The sequence below is a fragment of the Pteropus alecto genome, unplaced genomic scaffold, assembly GCF_000325575.1.
Source record: "Pteropus alecto unplaced genomic scaffold, ASM32557v1 scaffold59, whole genome shotgun sequence".
Lineage (NCBI taxonomy): Eukaryota > Metazoa > Chordata > Mammalia > Chiroptera > Pteropodidae > Pteropus > Pteropus alecto.
In genome coordinates this window covers 277,142-295,900 of record NW_006443292.1, presented here as the reverse complement: position 1 = coordinate 295,900, position 18,759 = coordinate 277,142, and the positions used below count along the sequence as shown (strand labels likewise).

Genomic DNA, 18,759 nt, shown 5'->3' with positions numbered 1-18,759 from the left:
AAAGAGAAACAAGAGTGGGGAGCAGATGGAGGCGGAACGCCATGGCGTTAGGAAGAAAAGCCCTGAGAATTTTAATTGTGCTCTTCAGGGTTACCTGGCCCACGCTGTGTGATCCTATATGAAGTGTAAGCCCCACTGGGTACACTGTGCATTGTGTGCTGGATGTAGCTGTTGGGGTCAGTCCCCATGGTACCACTTTGTTGCTCCCGAGGGGACAGTGGCCATGAGGGGAGAGAGGCAGCTCAGCTATATGATAATGGCTGGCACCTTATGATCGTGATTGAGCTGCTGGAGATCAGATATAAGGAAGACCTCAGTTGAACTTGTGTATCATTCCATCTCTCTGGGCACATGATTTTTAGCTGTATTATTTCATGTCACTCATGCTTGGCACTCATGACCAAATACACCATGGCCAGGAAATTGAGTCAGAGGTTGCAAACTGATGGCTGCTGATAAGATTTTTATTTTGTTTTGATCTGTACAGTGCTTTTAACAACTGGGGTAGTTGAGAACACTTAAAAATTGAGAATCTTCCTATCAAAATCTAGATCTGCTTTCCTTGACAGAACACCTGGAGATGCAGGGCCTCTGTTCTATGTGACAGTAATGGGCAGGAGCTGGGTGGCTGCTGTCCCATCTCCAGGTTTGTGAGCGCCACTCACATTTTGTGTCTCCTTGACTCGAAGACAGAGTGTTGGCTGCCAAATGGCCAAATATCACTACATGTGTTCTGGTGTTTATGTCATACCAGGCCTGCTTCACTGGTTTTCAGCACTTGCGGGGCTCTGGGGCATTTGGGCTTTTGATGTGGTGTTGTGAGTCATTGTGCTTGACCGCTGCGCTGCTGGTTCTGGAACGAGGGGCCCTGGCGCGGTGGGGAAGGGGCAGCCGCAAGACCGGGGTATGATGTGGCCGCGGTGCCGGCCCCATCTGGAAGGCTCTTGAACACCTGTGTCCAGCAAGGCTTGGCCAGAGCTGTGTCAGAGCCGGGCTGCTTGAGATCTGAAACTCTTTGCTGCCCTGGAGGAAGATAAAATGCTTATGTCTCCTGTAGCTGAGTGTTTGTCTCAAGTCGCCTCTCTGGAGCAGAGGGAAATGAGATTCATATAGCCTTGGGGTTTGCCTCTCTGGCTCGTTGACGCTGCTTTAAAAGGCAAGTGTTAGATGGGTTCAGGGACCCTGCCCAAGGCTGGAAAGGGAGTAAGGCTGGTACTCGAGAACGGTTCCTGGCTGCCTGCCTTGGTGGTAGGCAGTGGTGGCTTTGCCACCTAAGCCCAGAGGACACACCTGCCTCCCCATAGGGTGGGGCTGGAAAGCGAGTTGTGGAGTCAAGTTCTTTCTGTCTTTCAGCTTCCTTGGTTTTCTGGAAGGCTGTTATGTCTTATACTCTGAGGAAGGAGGTTCAGGGTGGAGGTCAGAGGTTAAAATGGGGAGGCCTGCGAACTGAGGGCCTCGGGGCCAGGGCAGCCCTGTCTGATCACAGCAGCTGCCCCATTTGGTCTCTCCCCCACAGTTCATTTTCATTTTCTTTATTAATTTTTCTAAATGTCGAGGTGACACATACTCTTTGTGACAAGTAGAGTGGTTTCGGCTGGAAGCTGGTCCTTGAGCTACAGCACTGCTCAGTGGGCTTGGGAATGAAAACAGCCGAGGTGGAGGGAAGGTTGGAGTGGCTGCTTCTGGCTCCTCAGGCCCCCGGATGGGAAGAGGCAAAGCCACACTGAGGAGGTGACGTGCGGCCTTGGGGCAGAACAGGGACAAGGAGAAGGGTCTCCTGCCCCAGAGGAAGGCCATCGAGTAGACTTGCACTTAGTCCATTTAAAATTTTACTCTAATGACTTTGAGTTTTGTTTGTTTGTTCGTTTTAAAAATAGGTTATATGTTCACATGACTTGAAATTCATGAGGAGCCCGAGTGTGTAGTGAACAGCCCCCGTCCCTCAGCCACCCTGCTCCTTCTCTGCATGCTGTCAATTTGTCGTGACTCCCTCCAGAGAGATTTTATAAGCTTAGACACAAACAAATGTAATATATACACATACATATGTTAATGTATATCTTTCCTCATTTTTTAGCAGCTTTATATTAAGATATAATTCACAAACCGTACAGTCCACCCATTTAAAATGTCCAGTTTGCGTTTCACAGTTGTGTGCTGACACCTCAGTTTTCGGCGTTTTTCACCACCGCAGAAAGAAACCCTGAGCCCACTGGCCGTCAGTCCCCATCTCCCTCCCAGCCTCGAGCCTCGGGCAGACACTAACTGAGATCTGGTCCCCTTCATAATTTCTGTTTTCCAGAATTTTCTGGCTATTCTTGCTACCCCTCTCCCTCTTCTCCGAACTTTGGAATCAACTTATCTAGATTCCCCAACAAAAATCTGTCAGTATTTTACGAGATTTCATGAACTTGTAGGTTCATTCAGGAGGCCTGGCATCATTATGGAGTTGAAACTTCATGGTCTGGAGCACAGGGTGCCTCCTTTTGTTGCTGGCCTTCCTTGCTTGCTTTCGTGCTGGCAGGGTGTGGCTGGCAGCCGGGAGAACGCGTGCCTGCACGTCCGGCTGCCTGAGGGGCTTCTGCCATATGCCCGAGCAGAGGCCGGGATGCCAGGTGTCTGAGGTGGTTTCTCGCCTTCTTGCCGGAGTGTGCGGAGCTCGGGTTCTGGTCTGTGGTAGGTCCGGATTCAGGGTCTGCTTACCGGGCAGGTCGCTCTGTGCCTCCTGGTTCTGTGTCCCTGGCCACACGATGCCCACTGGCTGGAGGCTGGGGTGCGACCATGCGTGCAGTGCCTGGCACGGACGGACGCTCCACTGTGGTGGCTGCTCTTCCCGTCACCCCAGGGCAGCGATGGTGCGGGAGGGTCACACGTAGACAGTACCCTGGAGCAGGGGCGGTGCCTAGGAATGGAGACTACAGGGGTCCGACGGAGGGGAACCGGGCCTGGCTGGGATGTCCCGGCAAGGAAGGGCTCACCAGGGGAGAGGGGAAAGCTGTGGCCCCATGGAGCGGGTGGGCAGGGGGCACATGTGTATCTCTCGCCGGAACCCTACCTAACCTGGCAGGCAGCACAAATGGGTATGAGATTAAGGTTTAGGGTAACTGACTTGCCCAGAGGCATAGTGAGATCGAAACCTCAGTCTCCGGACGTGCCATCTGTGGACCTGCCCACCACACCCCCATATCAAACTCAAAATGACAAACCAGCCCTTACAGGCTGGTTTGGTTTTGTTTCTGTTTGTCAGGAGGGCAGGGAAGGAAGGCCCTTCTCCAGCCCTGGTCAGCTGAGCTAGGCTCCCTCAGCCTGTGTTTGCATAAGCCACGCCTGCCCTGCTGCTGGGACCTGCTGCTGACCAGCTGTTGAAGGGCCTTTGAGTAAACACGCCCTCTGACTTCAGGATTAGATTTCAGAGTACAAGAATTCTGAACTTCTCCTTTGTCTTGTTAGAAATGTGTTTTGGCCCCAGTGGAAGGATCCTTTGTCTATTCTAGAACTTCCCTGGTCTCACCTATTCCTGTGAAGCACAACGTGGACATTTACTTAACGCCACCACTTGCCACCTGTTTGTCAAGGCTGCCTGGTTTAATGGGATCTTGTTGCAGGAAAGAAAAGTTGCAGCAAGGGAGCCATGCTGTTGAGAATGAGCCAGGCGTACCTTTTATTTGTCTTTTGAATCTCCTTCGTTGGCAGGAAGTGCTGTGCCCAGTAGTTTCTGAGAGCTGCTCTCCTGCTGCCCACCTCCCTCCGCCCCGTACCCCCTGTGCAGCTGAGGAAACAGGCCTGTACGTAGAAAAACTGGGGTGTGAACCCAAGTATGACTCCAGACCCGGGCTCTTTTAGACCAGGTGCTTCTTCCTCAAGCTACGTGTGTGTCTCAGTGAGGTGAGAGCTGTGTCCGCAAGACTGACCCACTGTCCCCTGGAGAGGCTCAGGTGACCATGTAGCCTTCGCCTTTTCCACAGTCCAGTGTAAACAGCCCTGTGACTTGGAGCCACCAGGATGTGTGTGTTCTTAGAAAACCTGTTTATAGGTAGCCCTAAACAAAAACATTTATATCATCACTAAGGCATTTTTATTTGTGTGGTTCCTTGTTTGTAGAGCAGAGAAGAGTCCAGGGGTTTTAAAAGGTTTGAGGAAATGGGAAACTTCCATGTGGAAGGTTTACTACTAAAATGTGGAAAAAACCCAAGATGGCGTTTATTACCACCGCCGTGGTTTCAGCCTGTGCTGTGCCTGCCGCCATTCTTCAAGACCCCGTGGCAGTGAGGTTTCTTTAGGTTGTATGTGACAGAAAACCTGGCCAAAACTTGCTCTGTTGAAAAAGAGAGGAGCTTTGAAGTTAATTGGGGGTCGGCTTCATAGGAGATTTGGAACGTGGTCTCTCTTCCTCTCTTCGGGTGTCCACGAAGGACTCTCTAAGTCCTTGGGTTCACGGACAACTCCTTCTTGAAGGTCCGGATGCTTGTTGAGATGTGTGGGGGATGCGTGGCCCAGGCGCATGGTACGGTCGGCAGAAGGGCGAGTTCCAGTCCTTTGCATTGCCAGGTGCTGCCTCCGAGTAGCTGTGCGTCATCCGGGTAGAGATAGGGCTGTTTTCCCGAGAAAGGTGTGGTATGTGGGTCCCGTGTGGATGGGGAGTGTGACTCTAGTCTGAGGGCACAGAGGTGGGTGGTTTTCCTTCTGGCTTTGTCTTGGGTTCTTTGTGGCATTTGGAGCCATTTCTGGGCTTAAACGTCCCCCCATCCAGTATTGGCGTTAGGGTTGGTCAGGGATTATAAATCATCTAGGGCAAGATGCAGAGATTTGTTTTACTCATTTGGAGGAGAGTGGAGAGAAGGGAAGAATCTGTTGATGGAGAGAATGTGGGAACGACGGTGTTTATAAGGTTAGCATTTACACTCCTGCACAAAGCCTGTTTCCAGAATACCGTTGTCCCAGGGCCACTGGGCTGGTGACCGCCTGTGCCCCTCATCTCCTCCACTGGGCTTGGCATTGGCACTGTGCTCCGCCCCATCTTCAGAAACCAAGCAGTCTCACACCCATGCCTGTATGTGTGTGCGTGTGTGTGTGTGCACGTGCGCATGTGCGTGCATGTGTGCATGCGCATGCCCGTGATGACAGCAAGGAAGACACATTACTCTGTGATGAGACTTGGGGATCATCAGGCTGTATAGCTGATTTCTTCCTCTCTCCCAGTCTCTACCCAAAGAACCACAAGGAATAGGTACCACAGGTGGTACACGTCGCCATATGCCGAAGATATAGATAAATATGTGTATCTTCTATATAAATGACACTTCCATAAGTCATATTTTTGGTAAATCATGCTAGGTAAAACAAGAACAAGTTGATGTTGTTAAGAAACTGTTAAGAAACCTTGAAAGTGAACTTGTGTTTTCATTATTTTGCCAACTTATAAAGTTTCTGTATGCTAAGGACAAAGAGCTTTCACGCATGTCTTTGACGTGGTCTCCACTGGGAGCAGCTTACAGTCTGCAGGAAGAACGTTTAGAGAATATCATTCTGCAATGCCCCATTTATGATTTTTTGAGTTGGCTGGTTTCTCATAGATAGCATCGAATATACTTAACAAGGAGGGACACCAGAGAAGATAAGGCATTTGGGAAAGAGCTGAAGATAGTGGAGAAATAAATGCAAAGAGCATCGGTAGTGCTAATAACAGTTGTAGTTCCGGTGGGCTCATGAATGTCCAGCCCTGATAAGTGTAGCGTCCTTCACGTAGAGAGACTGACGCTAGAAGCTGAAGGCCTTGTCTCAGCACTTTCCCCATGGCCCACAGTGACCGTCTATTATTTCAGAGGTAAAAGCTTAGTGTTATAACTCAGTATCCTCATAAATCCTTATAATGAATGCAACGTGGACTCGTTTTTACAAGTCCTGGTCATGTGAGAGAGGCTACAGCACTTTGATTTGTTTATTATTTTTGCTAACAGTCGTTTTTGCCGAGAGCCTCCTTTCTGTAGGCTTGTTAAACGCATCATTTCATTTAATTCTCCCTCGCCTGTGAGGGACAAATATTATTCTTATTCCATTTTATTTACGAGGAGACTGAGCCATAGGGAGATTAACTCACTTGCCCATGACCACACAGGTAGAGAGTGGCCAGGCCCTGACTCAGATCCCACCTGGTCAGCCTATAGGGCAGTACTTGCAATGCCAGCTGTGCTGCCTGTGCCTGGAGCAGCAGCTGTCCAGCACAACAGGGCCAGGACAGGGGTGAGGGGTGAGGGGTGAGGGAATGGGTGTCGTGTCTGTGCTGGGTCCTATCCTCACTGAACATTTTATCTTTGCTCATCATGGATTTTCTTGGCATTAATTTTAAAATACTGCGTTTGGGTATTATTTATCTTGACCACTGGGTTTTCCAGTGCTCAGGGCAGATGTAATCACCTCTGCTTCGTGGTGAGGACCATGAGGGTTAGCGAGGTCAGGAACCTTCCCCAAGGTCCCATGGCTGGAAGTGGAGGAGCTGGGGGATTTGCCAGGTCTCTGGGGACCCCGGCTGGGGGCAGCAGCATGGCTTGCCTCAGTGGGGATTGTGTAGTTTATAGGAATGTGCATTCCCTCTTCTAGGTCGGGAAAGAGGTTGAAGAAGACACGAAAGTATGATATCATCACCACTCCGGCCGAGCGAGTGGAAATGGCCCCGCTGAATGACGAGGATGACGACGACGAGGACTCCACAGTATTCGACATCAAATACAGGTGCGTGTGGGCACAGCAGCTGCTCCTGGGCTCCAGGGCTTGAGGTGGTGGGATGGTTTACCTTCGAAAATCCTGCAAGGCCAGACATGTATTCTTGTTCTTTGGCCAAGTGTTTGACCTTGGGATGTGCTGCTTATGAGGGGAACTGCGACGATCCCTTCCTAGAGTACACAGCATCCCAAAGGCTGGCAGAGGAATACTTCCCGAGAAATGGTTATTCCCTCCCTTTCCCAGATGTGAACAGTGAGAAGTCAGCTTTGTGGGAGGAACAGGAGGGCTGAGTTTCAGGCAAGGGCTTGTTATGCACTGGCGATGGGGGGGTGGGGGGCTGGTCCAAGCAATCCCATCTGCCACGCACTGTGCGCGCGACTGGAAACTTCCCTTTCACCTGCGCTTAAATTGATTCTCGAGAGCATGGGGTGGGAGTTAAGGGTTGCTTCCTGGATGGCATTTACTGATGAGCTCCAAAGCCAGGTGTATTTCCTCAAGGTAGCCTGTAGGGAAGTCAGAATGGTGTTGTGGCTTTTGGGATGTGCTATAGGTATGTGGGATTCTCAGCGTAAGAGCTGCAAGTGAAAGTACTTTAGAGATGAGGCTTGGGGGCCCAGAGAGGGGATGTTTCTTGCCCAAGGTCTCTGTTCCTGGTAGAAAAGTGAGACGCAGACCCGGCTGGACCCAATCTGAGCTTCCCTCCTGCCCCACCACCCCCAGGCTCTCCAGAGAGACAAAACCAATAGGATGCATATCTCTACATAGAAAGGGATTTATTTTAAAGGTTCAAGCCTGAAGGCCCAAGAACCAGGAGAACCAGTGGCCTAAGTTCTAGTTCCAGGTCAAGAGAAGACCAATGCCCCGGCTCAAGAACAGTCAGGCAGAGAAAGCGAATTCTCCTTACTCAGCCTTTTGTTCTGTTTGGGCCTCCAGCGGATTAAATGAGACCCACTCACATTGGGGAGGGTCATCTCCTTTACTCGGGTTATTGATATAGTTGTTCATCTCATCCAAAAACACCCTCACAGACACGCCCGGAATAACGGTTGACCAAATATCTGGGCACCGTGAGACCCTGTCGCGTTGACTGGTAAGATGCAGCTTGTCCATGCCTGGACGGCACGTCTTCTGCACCTCCTTGACTTGTTCTCCAGCCCTTGGCTGTGCTTAGACCTCGGCCTTCCATATAAATCAGTAGCCGGATTCAGCAAAACAGCATTTGGGGTTTTGATTAGAACTGCGTGGACTCTATCAGTTTAGGGAGAATCAGCACCTTAATGTTGACTTTTCCAGTCTGTGACCATGAAATGACTCCATTTTTAAAATATTTTCAAAAATATCTTTCAGTACTTTCAAAAATTTATTCATAAATGTATTATAATTTTTTGTTATATATATTCCCAGGCATTTTATATTTTGAGATATATGCGCTTTAAAAATACTGTTTTAATTTATACTCATGTGTGGAAAAAATAGCTGTATTATCATATTTACATATATTCTTGATATTGCAAATAGAGTTTGTTAATGAATCACACCTAAATTTTATAAAGAACACAAAAACATTAAAACAGATTGATCATAGATAGCAGAGTAGGGGAACAAATCATTAGCTGTAATTTACATTTTTGGTGAAGAGCAGAACCCTTTAAGAAGAATCAAAACTATTAGTAATGTTCATCCATATGGCAAAATAATGTACATATAAGAAAGTTAGTGTTTATACTAATTTTATTGCTAAGGCATTTTATCTGACTCGCATTCAGTATACAGGAATAAAACAATGTGAAGAAAACTATGTCCTCTTTAGTCACAATAAAAAGGGTCCCCCACATCCCGCAGGCCTGGGGTGTCGTGCAACAGGAGCACTTGATGGCTTAAGTGGATCAATGAACTGTTTTCATTCTGAGCCACTGAATAGAATTTGATCCATATTTGGTGACTAGAATCACTCCTTGGGAGCTGCGATATACTGAGCCATTTTTGTGGTAGCCTTAGGTCTCACTAAATAAGACCCTCAACAAAGAAATGTAGCAATCAGTCTGTCCAGAAATTCTGTCCGTAGAGTCTTTCTTGAGTATAGAGTAGGGAAAAGGGGCCCTTTGTTGAGTACGTGGATACAAGTGTCATTGTCGCTGAGGACTGCTGAGTCGATACTGTGTCTGGTGCAATGCAGATAAGGTACGTGCCTGAAACCACTGTCAGGCTAAGACCCTTCCACAACTGGTCTCAATTCTTCGAATAATGGAGCAACTCCCTTTAGTGGGCTGACAATTAGTGCTACATTGACATTGCTGCTGGCTATGAAACTCATCACCAAAGGCAAATGAGTTTTTGGAAATTTATTTTTTTTCCAATCTTATTGAGATGGAATTGATATACATTACTGTGTAAGTTTAGAGTGTATAGCGTGATGACAACATACCCATATTGTGAAACAAGAACCACGATATGCTTAGTTAACATCTGTCACTTCGTATAGTTACAGTTTTTTTCCTTGAGATGAGAACTTTTAGGATCTACTGTCTTAACAACGTTAAAGTAGACCACACAGCAGGCAACTACAGTCATCACGGCGTGCGTTTCCCCAGTTCTGGTCTGTCTCAGACTGGGAGTTTGTTCCGCCCTCAACCCCCTGCCTCTGGTAGCCACCAATCTCGTTACTTTTTGTATGAGTTTGTTTTTTTTTCAGGTTTCACATATAAGTGAGATACAGTGTCCTTCCTTCTTAGTCTGACTTGCTTCATTTAGAACGGTGCCCTCGCTGGAGGGTCATGCACGTCGTTGCAAGTGGCAGGATTTCCTTCCTTCTCATGGCTGAATAGTATGTGTCCATGCATGTACACGCACAGCTCGTTTCCTTTAGCTAGTCATCTGTCAATGGACACTTAAGTTTCCATGTCTTGGCTATTGCGAATAATGCCACAATGAAAATAGGGGTGCAGATACCACTTCAGCATAGCGATTTCGTTTCCAAAGGCAAATGAATAAATTGAACCACCCAGTAGGTGTTAAGGTAACAGATGATACTTTTGTTTTTGAGAGTCCAGCTTTGCTCCCTGGTCAGTTGCGAGCACAAAAGCAGGTAAGGAACCGGCCTCAAAGCGTGCTCCGGAGCGTTTTCTTTGGCCACTGCAGTAACAGACACTCCACCTCTATCTGACAGCAGCGTGGAGCTCTTCCACACGTGGTAGTTGTTAATATGGGCATCGCTGTGGGCCCGAGGCACCTCCGTGTCTCTCCTCCACCCCTATTCTAGGCAGAAATGCAGGACCCAGCAAATCTCCTTGTATTAGTCTTCCACCCCAGATCATGCGCTGCACTGGGACCCCGTGTCCTGCAGGGTCAGTCTCCACGCCTGGGTTTCTGCTCCAGGGCTGTCAGCTTCTCCCTGCTGTCGCTTTGGGGACAGCTGTTCAAGCCAGCCATCATCACGTGATTTGAGACCTTGTGCCTAGTACCTTTTTAAAAATATCATTTTCTCATTTTTCGTTCACTGTGTCCAAAACTGCAGCTAATTTCTCAAAATATTGATTTTTTGAAATACAGCAACCTTGCTAAACTATTATTCTAGTAGTAGAACTGGGGATGTTTTGGGTTTTCTGCATAGATACATCATCTTAGACTAATAAGAGTTTCCCCTTCTCTAAGTCCTTCGACATTTTAGCTCTTTTTTTTTTTTTTTTTTTTTTAGCTTTTTATATTCACTTTTGGCCCCTAAGTCATTGTTAAATGGGACTAATGATAATAGGCATCCTGTCTTGTTCTTTATGTTACAGAGTATTGCTTTTACCATTGACCACTAAGAGTAGTGTTGGCTATGGGGTTTTGTAGAATTTTTTCCCCTCTATTCCTAGTTTGCTAATGCCAAATTTTATTAAATTCCTTTTCTAGCTCTATTGAGATTATGCTTTTTCCTTTAATCTTTTAGGGTGGTAAAATTATATTCATTGATTTCTCTAATATTTAACCAGCTTTGCATTCCTGAGATAAAATGAGCTAGGTCATGGCCATGTTGTCTTTTTTATACACATTGCTGCATTCAGTTTGCAGATATTTCATTCAGGACTTCTTTGTTTCTCTTAGTGACTGATATTGATTTGTCACTTTCCCACTTTGTAATGTCCTTGTTAGGCTTTGGTAAAAGTTTGATTAGTCTCATAAAACAAGTCAGAGTGTGTTCCTTATTTCCCTTTTCTTTGAAATAGTTTATATCAGGTTAGAATTGTTTCCTGAATGTTTAGTAGAATGTGCCAAAACTGGCTGGGAATAGCCCAATCCTTTCTTTGTGCAAAGATTTTTTAAAAACCATTAATGTTCAATTCTTTGAGTAGTTATAGGACTATTTAATCTTTATTTCTTCTTGGGTTGGTTTTGATGGGCTGTATTTTTCCAGGATCTTATCCATTTCATCTAAGATTTCAAATGTATTGTCTTCAGGTCGTTCACGCATCCTCTAATTATCTTTTTCGTCTTTGTAACATGTGTAGGCATGGTTCTTTTTTATCCTTAGTATTGAATATGTTCACTTTTTCTCCTTTTTCTTGATCCGTCTTACTGGAAGCTTAACTGTATTAGTCTACACAAAGAATTAACTTTTGGCTTCTTCGAATCCTCTTTATTATATTATCATTTTCAATTTCATTTGATTTCTGCTTCTCTTCCTTAAGCTTTCTCTGGGTGTGTTCTGTTCCTTTCTTCTAACTTGTATTGACTATTTAACACGTTCATTTTCAGCCCTTCTTTCTTAGAATAAGGGTTTATTCTGCAACTTCATTTAATTCGGTGCCTCTCACAGGCTTCCCTTGTCATTGTCAGGCCCTCACCTGCCTCCCTGTTTGTTGGGAAGGACTGGACTTCACATAGCTCATGTTAGATGCCTGGCTGTTTGTTTGTGGTCAAAGTAATACTGGGGTGTGAGTGAACTGGGTGGGGAATCACTAGACACAAGACCACCTTTGTCCTCAGGCTCAGAGACAACTGATCGTTCAGAGAGCTTTCCTTATTGCATGTGTAATGCATGGTATAGAGATTGCAGGTAAGAAGAAGGGAAAATCGAATCACCTCTACCCTCACTGCTTCACTATAACCACTAGAGTGTGTGTGAGTACACACGTGGAATTTGCTTTTTGCAGAAATGGGACCATGTGGCACTTGCTGCTTTGGAACATCGTCCACCTGAACAGCACATCACAAACAACTTTTTAGGTCTTGTTCTTTGAAAAGAACAAGAAATTTAGGGCCAATTTTATGTTTTGTTTAGCATTTTTGAGAACTTGTCTGCTACACGTGACGATCTGTTAATAGGTACTTTGTTTTTCCCCTTTGGACAAAGCTCAATTCAACTTTTTGGTTCTCTCTGGGAAATAGTGCATTTAAATCGGATGCGGCTGGATGGTGACCTTGGGTGATTTTATGAGTGTATGCGAAGAGGAAAATCACTTTTTGTTGCCAGGGCAGTAAGGCAGTCACCTGGCTCTTACTGTTATACCTGCAGTTCTGATAGTATCTCGTGGCTCGGATCCGGCACACATGAGCCAGGCAGGAAGTGGAGAGAAGGCAGGCAAGGCGAGGCTTCTGCAGACAGCCCCCTTCCAGGCTCCCATGCAACTGAGATGTTATAATCCATGAGATAAGACCTCCAGTGCGTAGGGCTAGATGTTGGGGGCGGGGAGAAAAAGTTGGTAGAGATGACATTCCAACTCTACTTAAAAAGGCTAATTAAAAGAGAGATGATGACTAAACAGAGTACAGAGAAGCCTGGGGCTTTGAAATTATTCCATATTTCAAAAGGCACTTGAATCTTGATGGCATGTGTTTTGAGCCTGGTTGGCCTGCATGCGGTTGTGGCTGATGTTTGGGGCCTCTGCACATCCCTGGTTTATTACAGGAATCTTTTGTGATACCCTGTGGGCGTCCCCCAAGGGGAGGCAGATGCCACTCTTCCATTCGTCTGGTAGGTGGCCCCGGCAGCTGTGACAGATGCAGCCCAAAGGTACGGTGCTGCTCCTGCCAGCCTTGCCTCCCCCAGGAGGGTGGCCCCGACTCCCTGCTCCTTGGGTGTGGAAAAGACGTGTCCTGTGGGGGTATGGACATCTGTTCTAGAATTGCCTGCCTTCCTCCCTCCTGTGGATACAGCTTCCTGTGGGAATTTAATTAGAAACTGATGAGATTTCCCCTGCAATGCTGGGGGCCGTGCCTGGCATCTTTTCTTTGGAACGAAGGGCATTTGGTGGCTGTTCATAGCAAGGGGACCCTGGAGGTGAGGCTGGGAGTAAGAGAAAACAGACTTGACTTGCTCATCCCTAGACTGAAGCCTGCGGCTCAGGTCCCCACTAACACCCCATGGCAGTTGCTGAGCACCCTCAAGGCTGCCTTCTCGAGTAGTTGGGCTCAGAGGCCCTTCTGTCCACCCCATGTTTCCTCATCTTCTGAGGATGAGGAGCAAAGCTGTTTAGAGCATCAGTGTGTGGACAGTGTGAAAGTGATGAGTACTGTGAGCTTCTGAGGCCTAGAAGGAATCAGAGGGGACCTGCAGACTTCCCCGCAGGTGCTGGGGCATCCTACCTGGGCCTGAAACAGCAATAGCGGTCACCCCCACATCAGTGTGAATAAAACTGCCAACCCTCTTCCTTGCAGAATGCTGAGCTTATGTGTTAAAAGTGGGTGTCTCAAGGGGCATGTTTGTTACTTTGAAAAGCAATATTGGCGTTCTGGGGGGTCTCAGGTATGGTATTGTGTGCCTTAAAACCATTTGATTTTTATGTCTGTGAGGCGTGAGCTTATGTGAACAGGAATTTGTGTGTCAATGAAAATTTACTACTAAACAAATCTTACCTGGTTTCCTGTCTACATACTACACAAACAGTTTATAGTGCTGCCTAAGACTCAAAAAACAAGAGAGAGAGAAAGGGGAGCGCAGTCCGAACTAGCAGTGCTTCTGTAGGGCTAGCCACATTTCTCAGTTGTTTTTCTCCGTGCGTGGTGTCCGGTGTGGTCCCCGCATCTGCGCACTCGCAGGCAGGGCCTCCCTCCCTCCCTTCCTCCTGCAGCGTCCTGGCCTGCTGCACTGCGAGGTCAGCTGGCGGGTGCTGGACGGGTGCTGAGACAGGTGCTTTCACGTCGAGGGCTCTTTCCACTGACAGACAAGCTTCTAGAAGACCAGAGGACAAGGACAGGCCAGGACATGTCCCTCTGCTCTGGGTCGTGACAACCCAGTGTTGCTGTACAGGACACTTGTACATCTGTAAGGAAGAAGCCTGGGTCACGGCATGTAAACGTGCCTTCACCTCTCACAGTTTCCATGGAGGGCGAGGGCAGGGTCAGCAGGGACAATCCTGTCTGGTTTACCTGGACGATGGTGCAGGACTCCCATCAGCAGTTTGGCTGCTCTGGGGAGAAAAGGAGGCAGACCTGGCCTCTTAGAAATCTCTGCTTATCATAGCTCACGAGCCTGCTAAGTGCATTCACTGTGAGTGCAAGATGGGTGAGCCTGGCGCTGTCCTCCGGGAGCTCATGCTGTGACAGGGACATAGCCAGGAACACTGGCACTTATAGAATGAAAGGCGTGAGAAACGCCATAGGGAGGAAAGAACAGGGTGCTGCAGGCGCCTCTCCCTGGCGGGAAGCTTACAGTGGGCTTGGAAGGACCCGGAGGCGAGCTCAAAGCGTGTGCTGGCGCAGGGAGAGCTGAGGGCAATGCAGGAAGGAGCCCTAGCAGACGCAGCACGTCCAGGTTCGAGTGAGCGCGGGGATAGGCAGGTGAGCTGCAGCTGTGCGCCTCTGCCCCCCAGGGCCCTCCTCAGAAGAACAGGGGGCCTTACGACCTCAGGGAAGCAAGGGCGAAGAGCAGACCCAGGGCCAGGGCGGGACAGTCAGCCCACTCGCCCCATCCCTGTGTCCACGGTCCCTGGAGCTTTCTGGTCACAGTCACACCAGAGGGTCTGAAGATGGCCAGCTGTGCTGCTCACACTTGGGCTGGGGTCACCTCCTTTGGGAGAGGCCCAGTGAGCCGATGACATCCATGGGCATTTGCAGGTGCCCAGAGTGACCGCTCCTCTGGAGGTGTGTAAACACACCTGTGTGTTCTCTCCAGTAGCAGGCCTGGCGGTTCAGTTCTGCCGTGGGAGGAGGATGAGGTGTAGCGGCGCGCAGGACGAGTCACGGAGGGCTCCTGCCATCTGCTCGTGTCTCTCCACCCACCGTGCATGTTTACGTTGTGGGGTTTTTCCTGTCAACACAAGGGTGCCAACAGCTGTTCAGGGAGATGGGGCGCAGACAGGGGACCTGGCAGAGCATCCCCGGGGTATGCTCTCAGGGAGTCCCTAAGACACCGTATCCCCAGATCGGTGCTGTCAGGACACCTGTGGTTGGTGTCAGCGGTTGGTGTGTAAAGTTTGCACTCTGCGAACTTTGACGTCTGCTCTCCCCCGATCCAGCAGGCCTGCCGTGGTTGGCTTTGGTCCACATGCGCATCCTCGCTGAACCTGGTACCAGTGCCTGGGCCCCTGCCCCTCATCCGCATCAGTGAACTGCAGGGGGTGGGGTGGCAGACCTGACTGTGAGCAGGCCTGGTGGGAGGCCTGGCATCTGAGGCCCTCAGGCTGCATCTGTAGAGTGGGGGCGAGTGCCTGGGCTCCGGCCATCAGTCAGTGGGGGTTAGCCCCCTCCCCAACCTGGGGGTGGGCAGTGGGCGCTCTGGGAAAGCCCCTGCACAGCTTGCACGCGGCCGTGGGGTTTATCTTCTTTCTTTAGTCCGTTGACCCTAGCGGCCAGTATTAGGATACCCATTTCTATTTTTTTTCTTTAAAACAGTTTTTATTTGGACATAATTTAAAACTTTAAAAAAAGGTTACAAAAACAAAAATAGAATAGGGAACATCTTATAACCTTTATCTAGATTTTCCTATTTTAACGTTTCACCTCATTTGCCTAATGAGGGCTATGTGTGTAAATACAGTTTTTTCTGAACCATTAGAGGATAAGTTACATATATTATGTCCCTTTTCTGCAAATACTTAAGTGTATATTTCCTAAAAATAAGATGTCCATATCTCTTAATAGTTACCTGACATGATAATATTTTTATTCGGGTTCATGTAACATTATGAAAATAAGCTATTACTTTATAAATTTTATTAAGCCCCCATCCTTTTTACATGTGTGATTCTGTAATGCCCACGATCAAACAGATTGATGATAGTGGTGGCTCCGACCTCTCAGACTCTCTCTCCTTTGTGAAGTCCCTGTAGACGATGTCTTGAATAGATTTAGTTGGTAAGCTTTCTTTTCACTCATTGCACAAGTATTTCTTGTATTCCCTTCCTTGTCTGACACTGTGCTTGGTGTGAGCTCAGATGAGGGTCCGGCCTGCAAGGAGCTTCCAGCCTAAGCCAGAGATGGGAATCAGATAATTACATAAGCCAGGGTCGGTAAACGGGGCCACATGTGGCTCACAGCCTGGTTTTGTACAGCTCGTAAGCCAAAAAGGATTTTTATATTTTTGATGGTTGAAAAGAAAAGAATAATCTCATTTCATGATGTGAAAATTATGTGCAGTGGAAATTTCAGTGCCCATAAAGTTTTATTGGAACACAGCCATACCTTAGCATTTCCGTGCTGTCTGGCTGCTTTTGTCCCACAGCAGCGAGGTGTGTTGACAATACTGCGTGGACTTTTACAGAAAACGTTTGCCGAGCCCTGGCATTAACACCTGCAGAAGTGCTAGGAGGGAGGGTGTGCAGGAGAAAAGAGATTGTGGACTGGAGATCTGCCTGGGGAGTTAGGGCAGGATCCTGAGCTGGGAGCTGAGGGAAGGGAGGAGTCACCTGGAGGAGTGGGCGTGCCCTCCGTGCAGCGGCGCATTCGGAGGTGTCCTGGCTGGGGGCGCGGCCTGCAGGATGGAGCCAGTAGGGGAGGGGTCGGAGTGGGAAGGCGCTGACTCGCTCTTTTTTTTTTTTCTTTTAGGTAAAACCTGTTTTCCATCTTGTTGGCATCCTGTGGAAAGTTGGTCTGCTGCAGCCCAGGGTGTGAAGGTCTGGAAGCCATCTTGTCCGAGGTGTTGAAACCAAAACAAACATTATTTATGAAACTGGCACCTTTTTGTGTGTTGAATATCTGCTCAGAATGTCACCACAGGGGAGTCGCCTCTACCACCCTCCGGACGCCACTTTAAAATGTCAACCCTTCTTCCTCCTCGAGAGGGTTTTTGCCTTGCTAAGGGGCAAAGGGTACCAACACGTTGGTTTTAAAAAACAGTAATTTGAAGTCAACTGTTGACAAAAGTAAAAGAGATCAGAAGTTATCAAGAACCCGAAAAAAGCCTGAAGGACATCCACCTGCATGTTTGGGACTTCTGACGTCTGCTGTCCTGGGTCTACGACGTTGTAGACATCTGACCCCTTGGTGGTCTTCTGGGCTTGGTCAAGTTCTGGCCTTACGTTGCTGATGGCCATGTGAAAGTTCAAAGTGAAAGTGCTCAGAGGTGGTCAGCACCTAGTGGACGTGCACACACTGGTCACTCCTTTCCTTTTTAAAAAAATATTCAGCACAATTAGGCATGGCTAGTTCACAAAGCATTTTGAATATCAGGGGGAAATGTGTGTGTGTGTGCGTGTACATAGGAAATATTTTCTCCTCTGAGGGGGAAAAGAAAGCACCAGGCAGCCTTTGGTTAGTCACATCCTTCTTGTGTTTCTCTGCCTGTCATAGCTCTTACATTGTCGGTCTTAGAAATCTAAGCTTAGAATTTCACTGTGGCAATTTAAATGAATGATGATTTGGTTGGTTGAAAACGCGTACTGTCTTGGGCTATATTTGAAGTTGGGGTAGGCCAGGCTGGACTAGAAACCCACTGGACCCAGGAGGAAACTGCAGGAAGGCCGTCCCCACGGATGTAGGTTAGGGGTTGAGGTGGCTTCTGGCAGCAGGGACTTGGGCCGGACTCTCAGGTTGATAGTGGCCTGTTCCGCTGTTTGCCCAGAGCCAATGCTTCTGCTAAAGTCCACTGGCAGAGTGCCTTTGGGCCCTGGGACTCTGTTCTTTCTGGAAAGGTTTTTTTGTACTTTTTTATTTCCTTTTTTCTTTTCTGGCATTCTGCAGGGTTTGTGTCTTTGCCTGTTAGTTGTCTGCACCATTGCTTTGCATGAAAAGAATGGCCATTCCCGACTCACCCTTATTTTCAGGTTTTTCAGTATCCCAAGAAGGGGCTGCTGGAGCTGCAGGGTCCCCTGGTGGTCCATAGGAAGGCATGTTGGCCTCTGCAGGAAAGAGGGGACTGCTGGGCAGATCACTCTGAGATGCTGCTGAACGGAGAGCTTGTCTGGCCGGCTCCTCCCTGATTTCATTTCCTTTGTTGACTTTCCTTTCCCTTTTCTCTGTCTTGTTTGCCAGAGGGGCAGGCCTGCTTTACCTCTCCCCTCCACAGTGTCCTCATGGGCCAGACTGGTGACTACAGGGGACGGGCCACCTAGCAGCGGTGCGCCCTCCGAACCTTTGAACTGGAATTGCCCTCGCACTTGCCTTTTTTGACAGCTGCAGCTGAGTGATTTGCGGGAAAGCTGGCTTCCTCTGCCTTATGCACAAACACTGGCTCTCCTGCCAGGTGCTCGCCAATGGGCCTGGCAGAAGTGGCCGAAAATGACCTTCCAAATTCTGGAGCTTCAACACTGTAGGCTCTTAGGCTCTGAAATTAAAAACAAAAAACAAAAAACAAACCCTTTGCTGTGAATCATGTGTGCACAGTTTGGATGTTTTGTGAGATGGAGCCCAGCAAGGTGCCTTTTGGTGATCAGGGAGGGGTTCAGGCACAAGGGTGGGGTGGGGGGTAGGTGGAGGTGGGGCCCAGTGGGAGCTGCTTGCACCTGGTGGTTTATAAAAAAGCTTAGAAACGAACTGGCCCTTGTGGAAGAGAGGGGAAAAGCTGTTTTTCCATATATACTCATAGGCCCGTCTGATCATTTCCTGGAAGCTGCTTCTTTGGTTAAGAAATATTGAGCCCTCATTGTTTCTGCAGGATCTTGGGGTGTCTCCCAAGAACAG

The 18,759-nt window shown here is 48.3% G+C and overlaps 1 protein-coding gene across 1 annotated transcript in view; it reads left to right on the top strand.

Moving 5' to 3' along the window:
• Positions 1 to 18,513, top strand: part of FAM174B (family with sequence similarity 174 member B) — a gene marked incomplete at its 5' end in the record, with an annotated part of 28,296 nt that extends 9,783 nt beyond the window's left edge. The window contains 2 exons of the mRNA XM_015598709.2: positions 6,598 to 6,729; positions 16,687 to 18,513. Of these exons, the coding sequence (XP_015454195.1) occupies positions 6,598 to 6,729; positions 16,687 to 16,690 (136 nt within the window). The remainder of the gene's footprint in view (positions 1 to 6,597; positions 6,730 to 16,686) is intronic.
• Between the last annotated feature and the right edge of the window lie 246 nt (positions 18,514 to 18,759).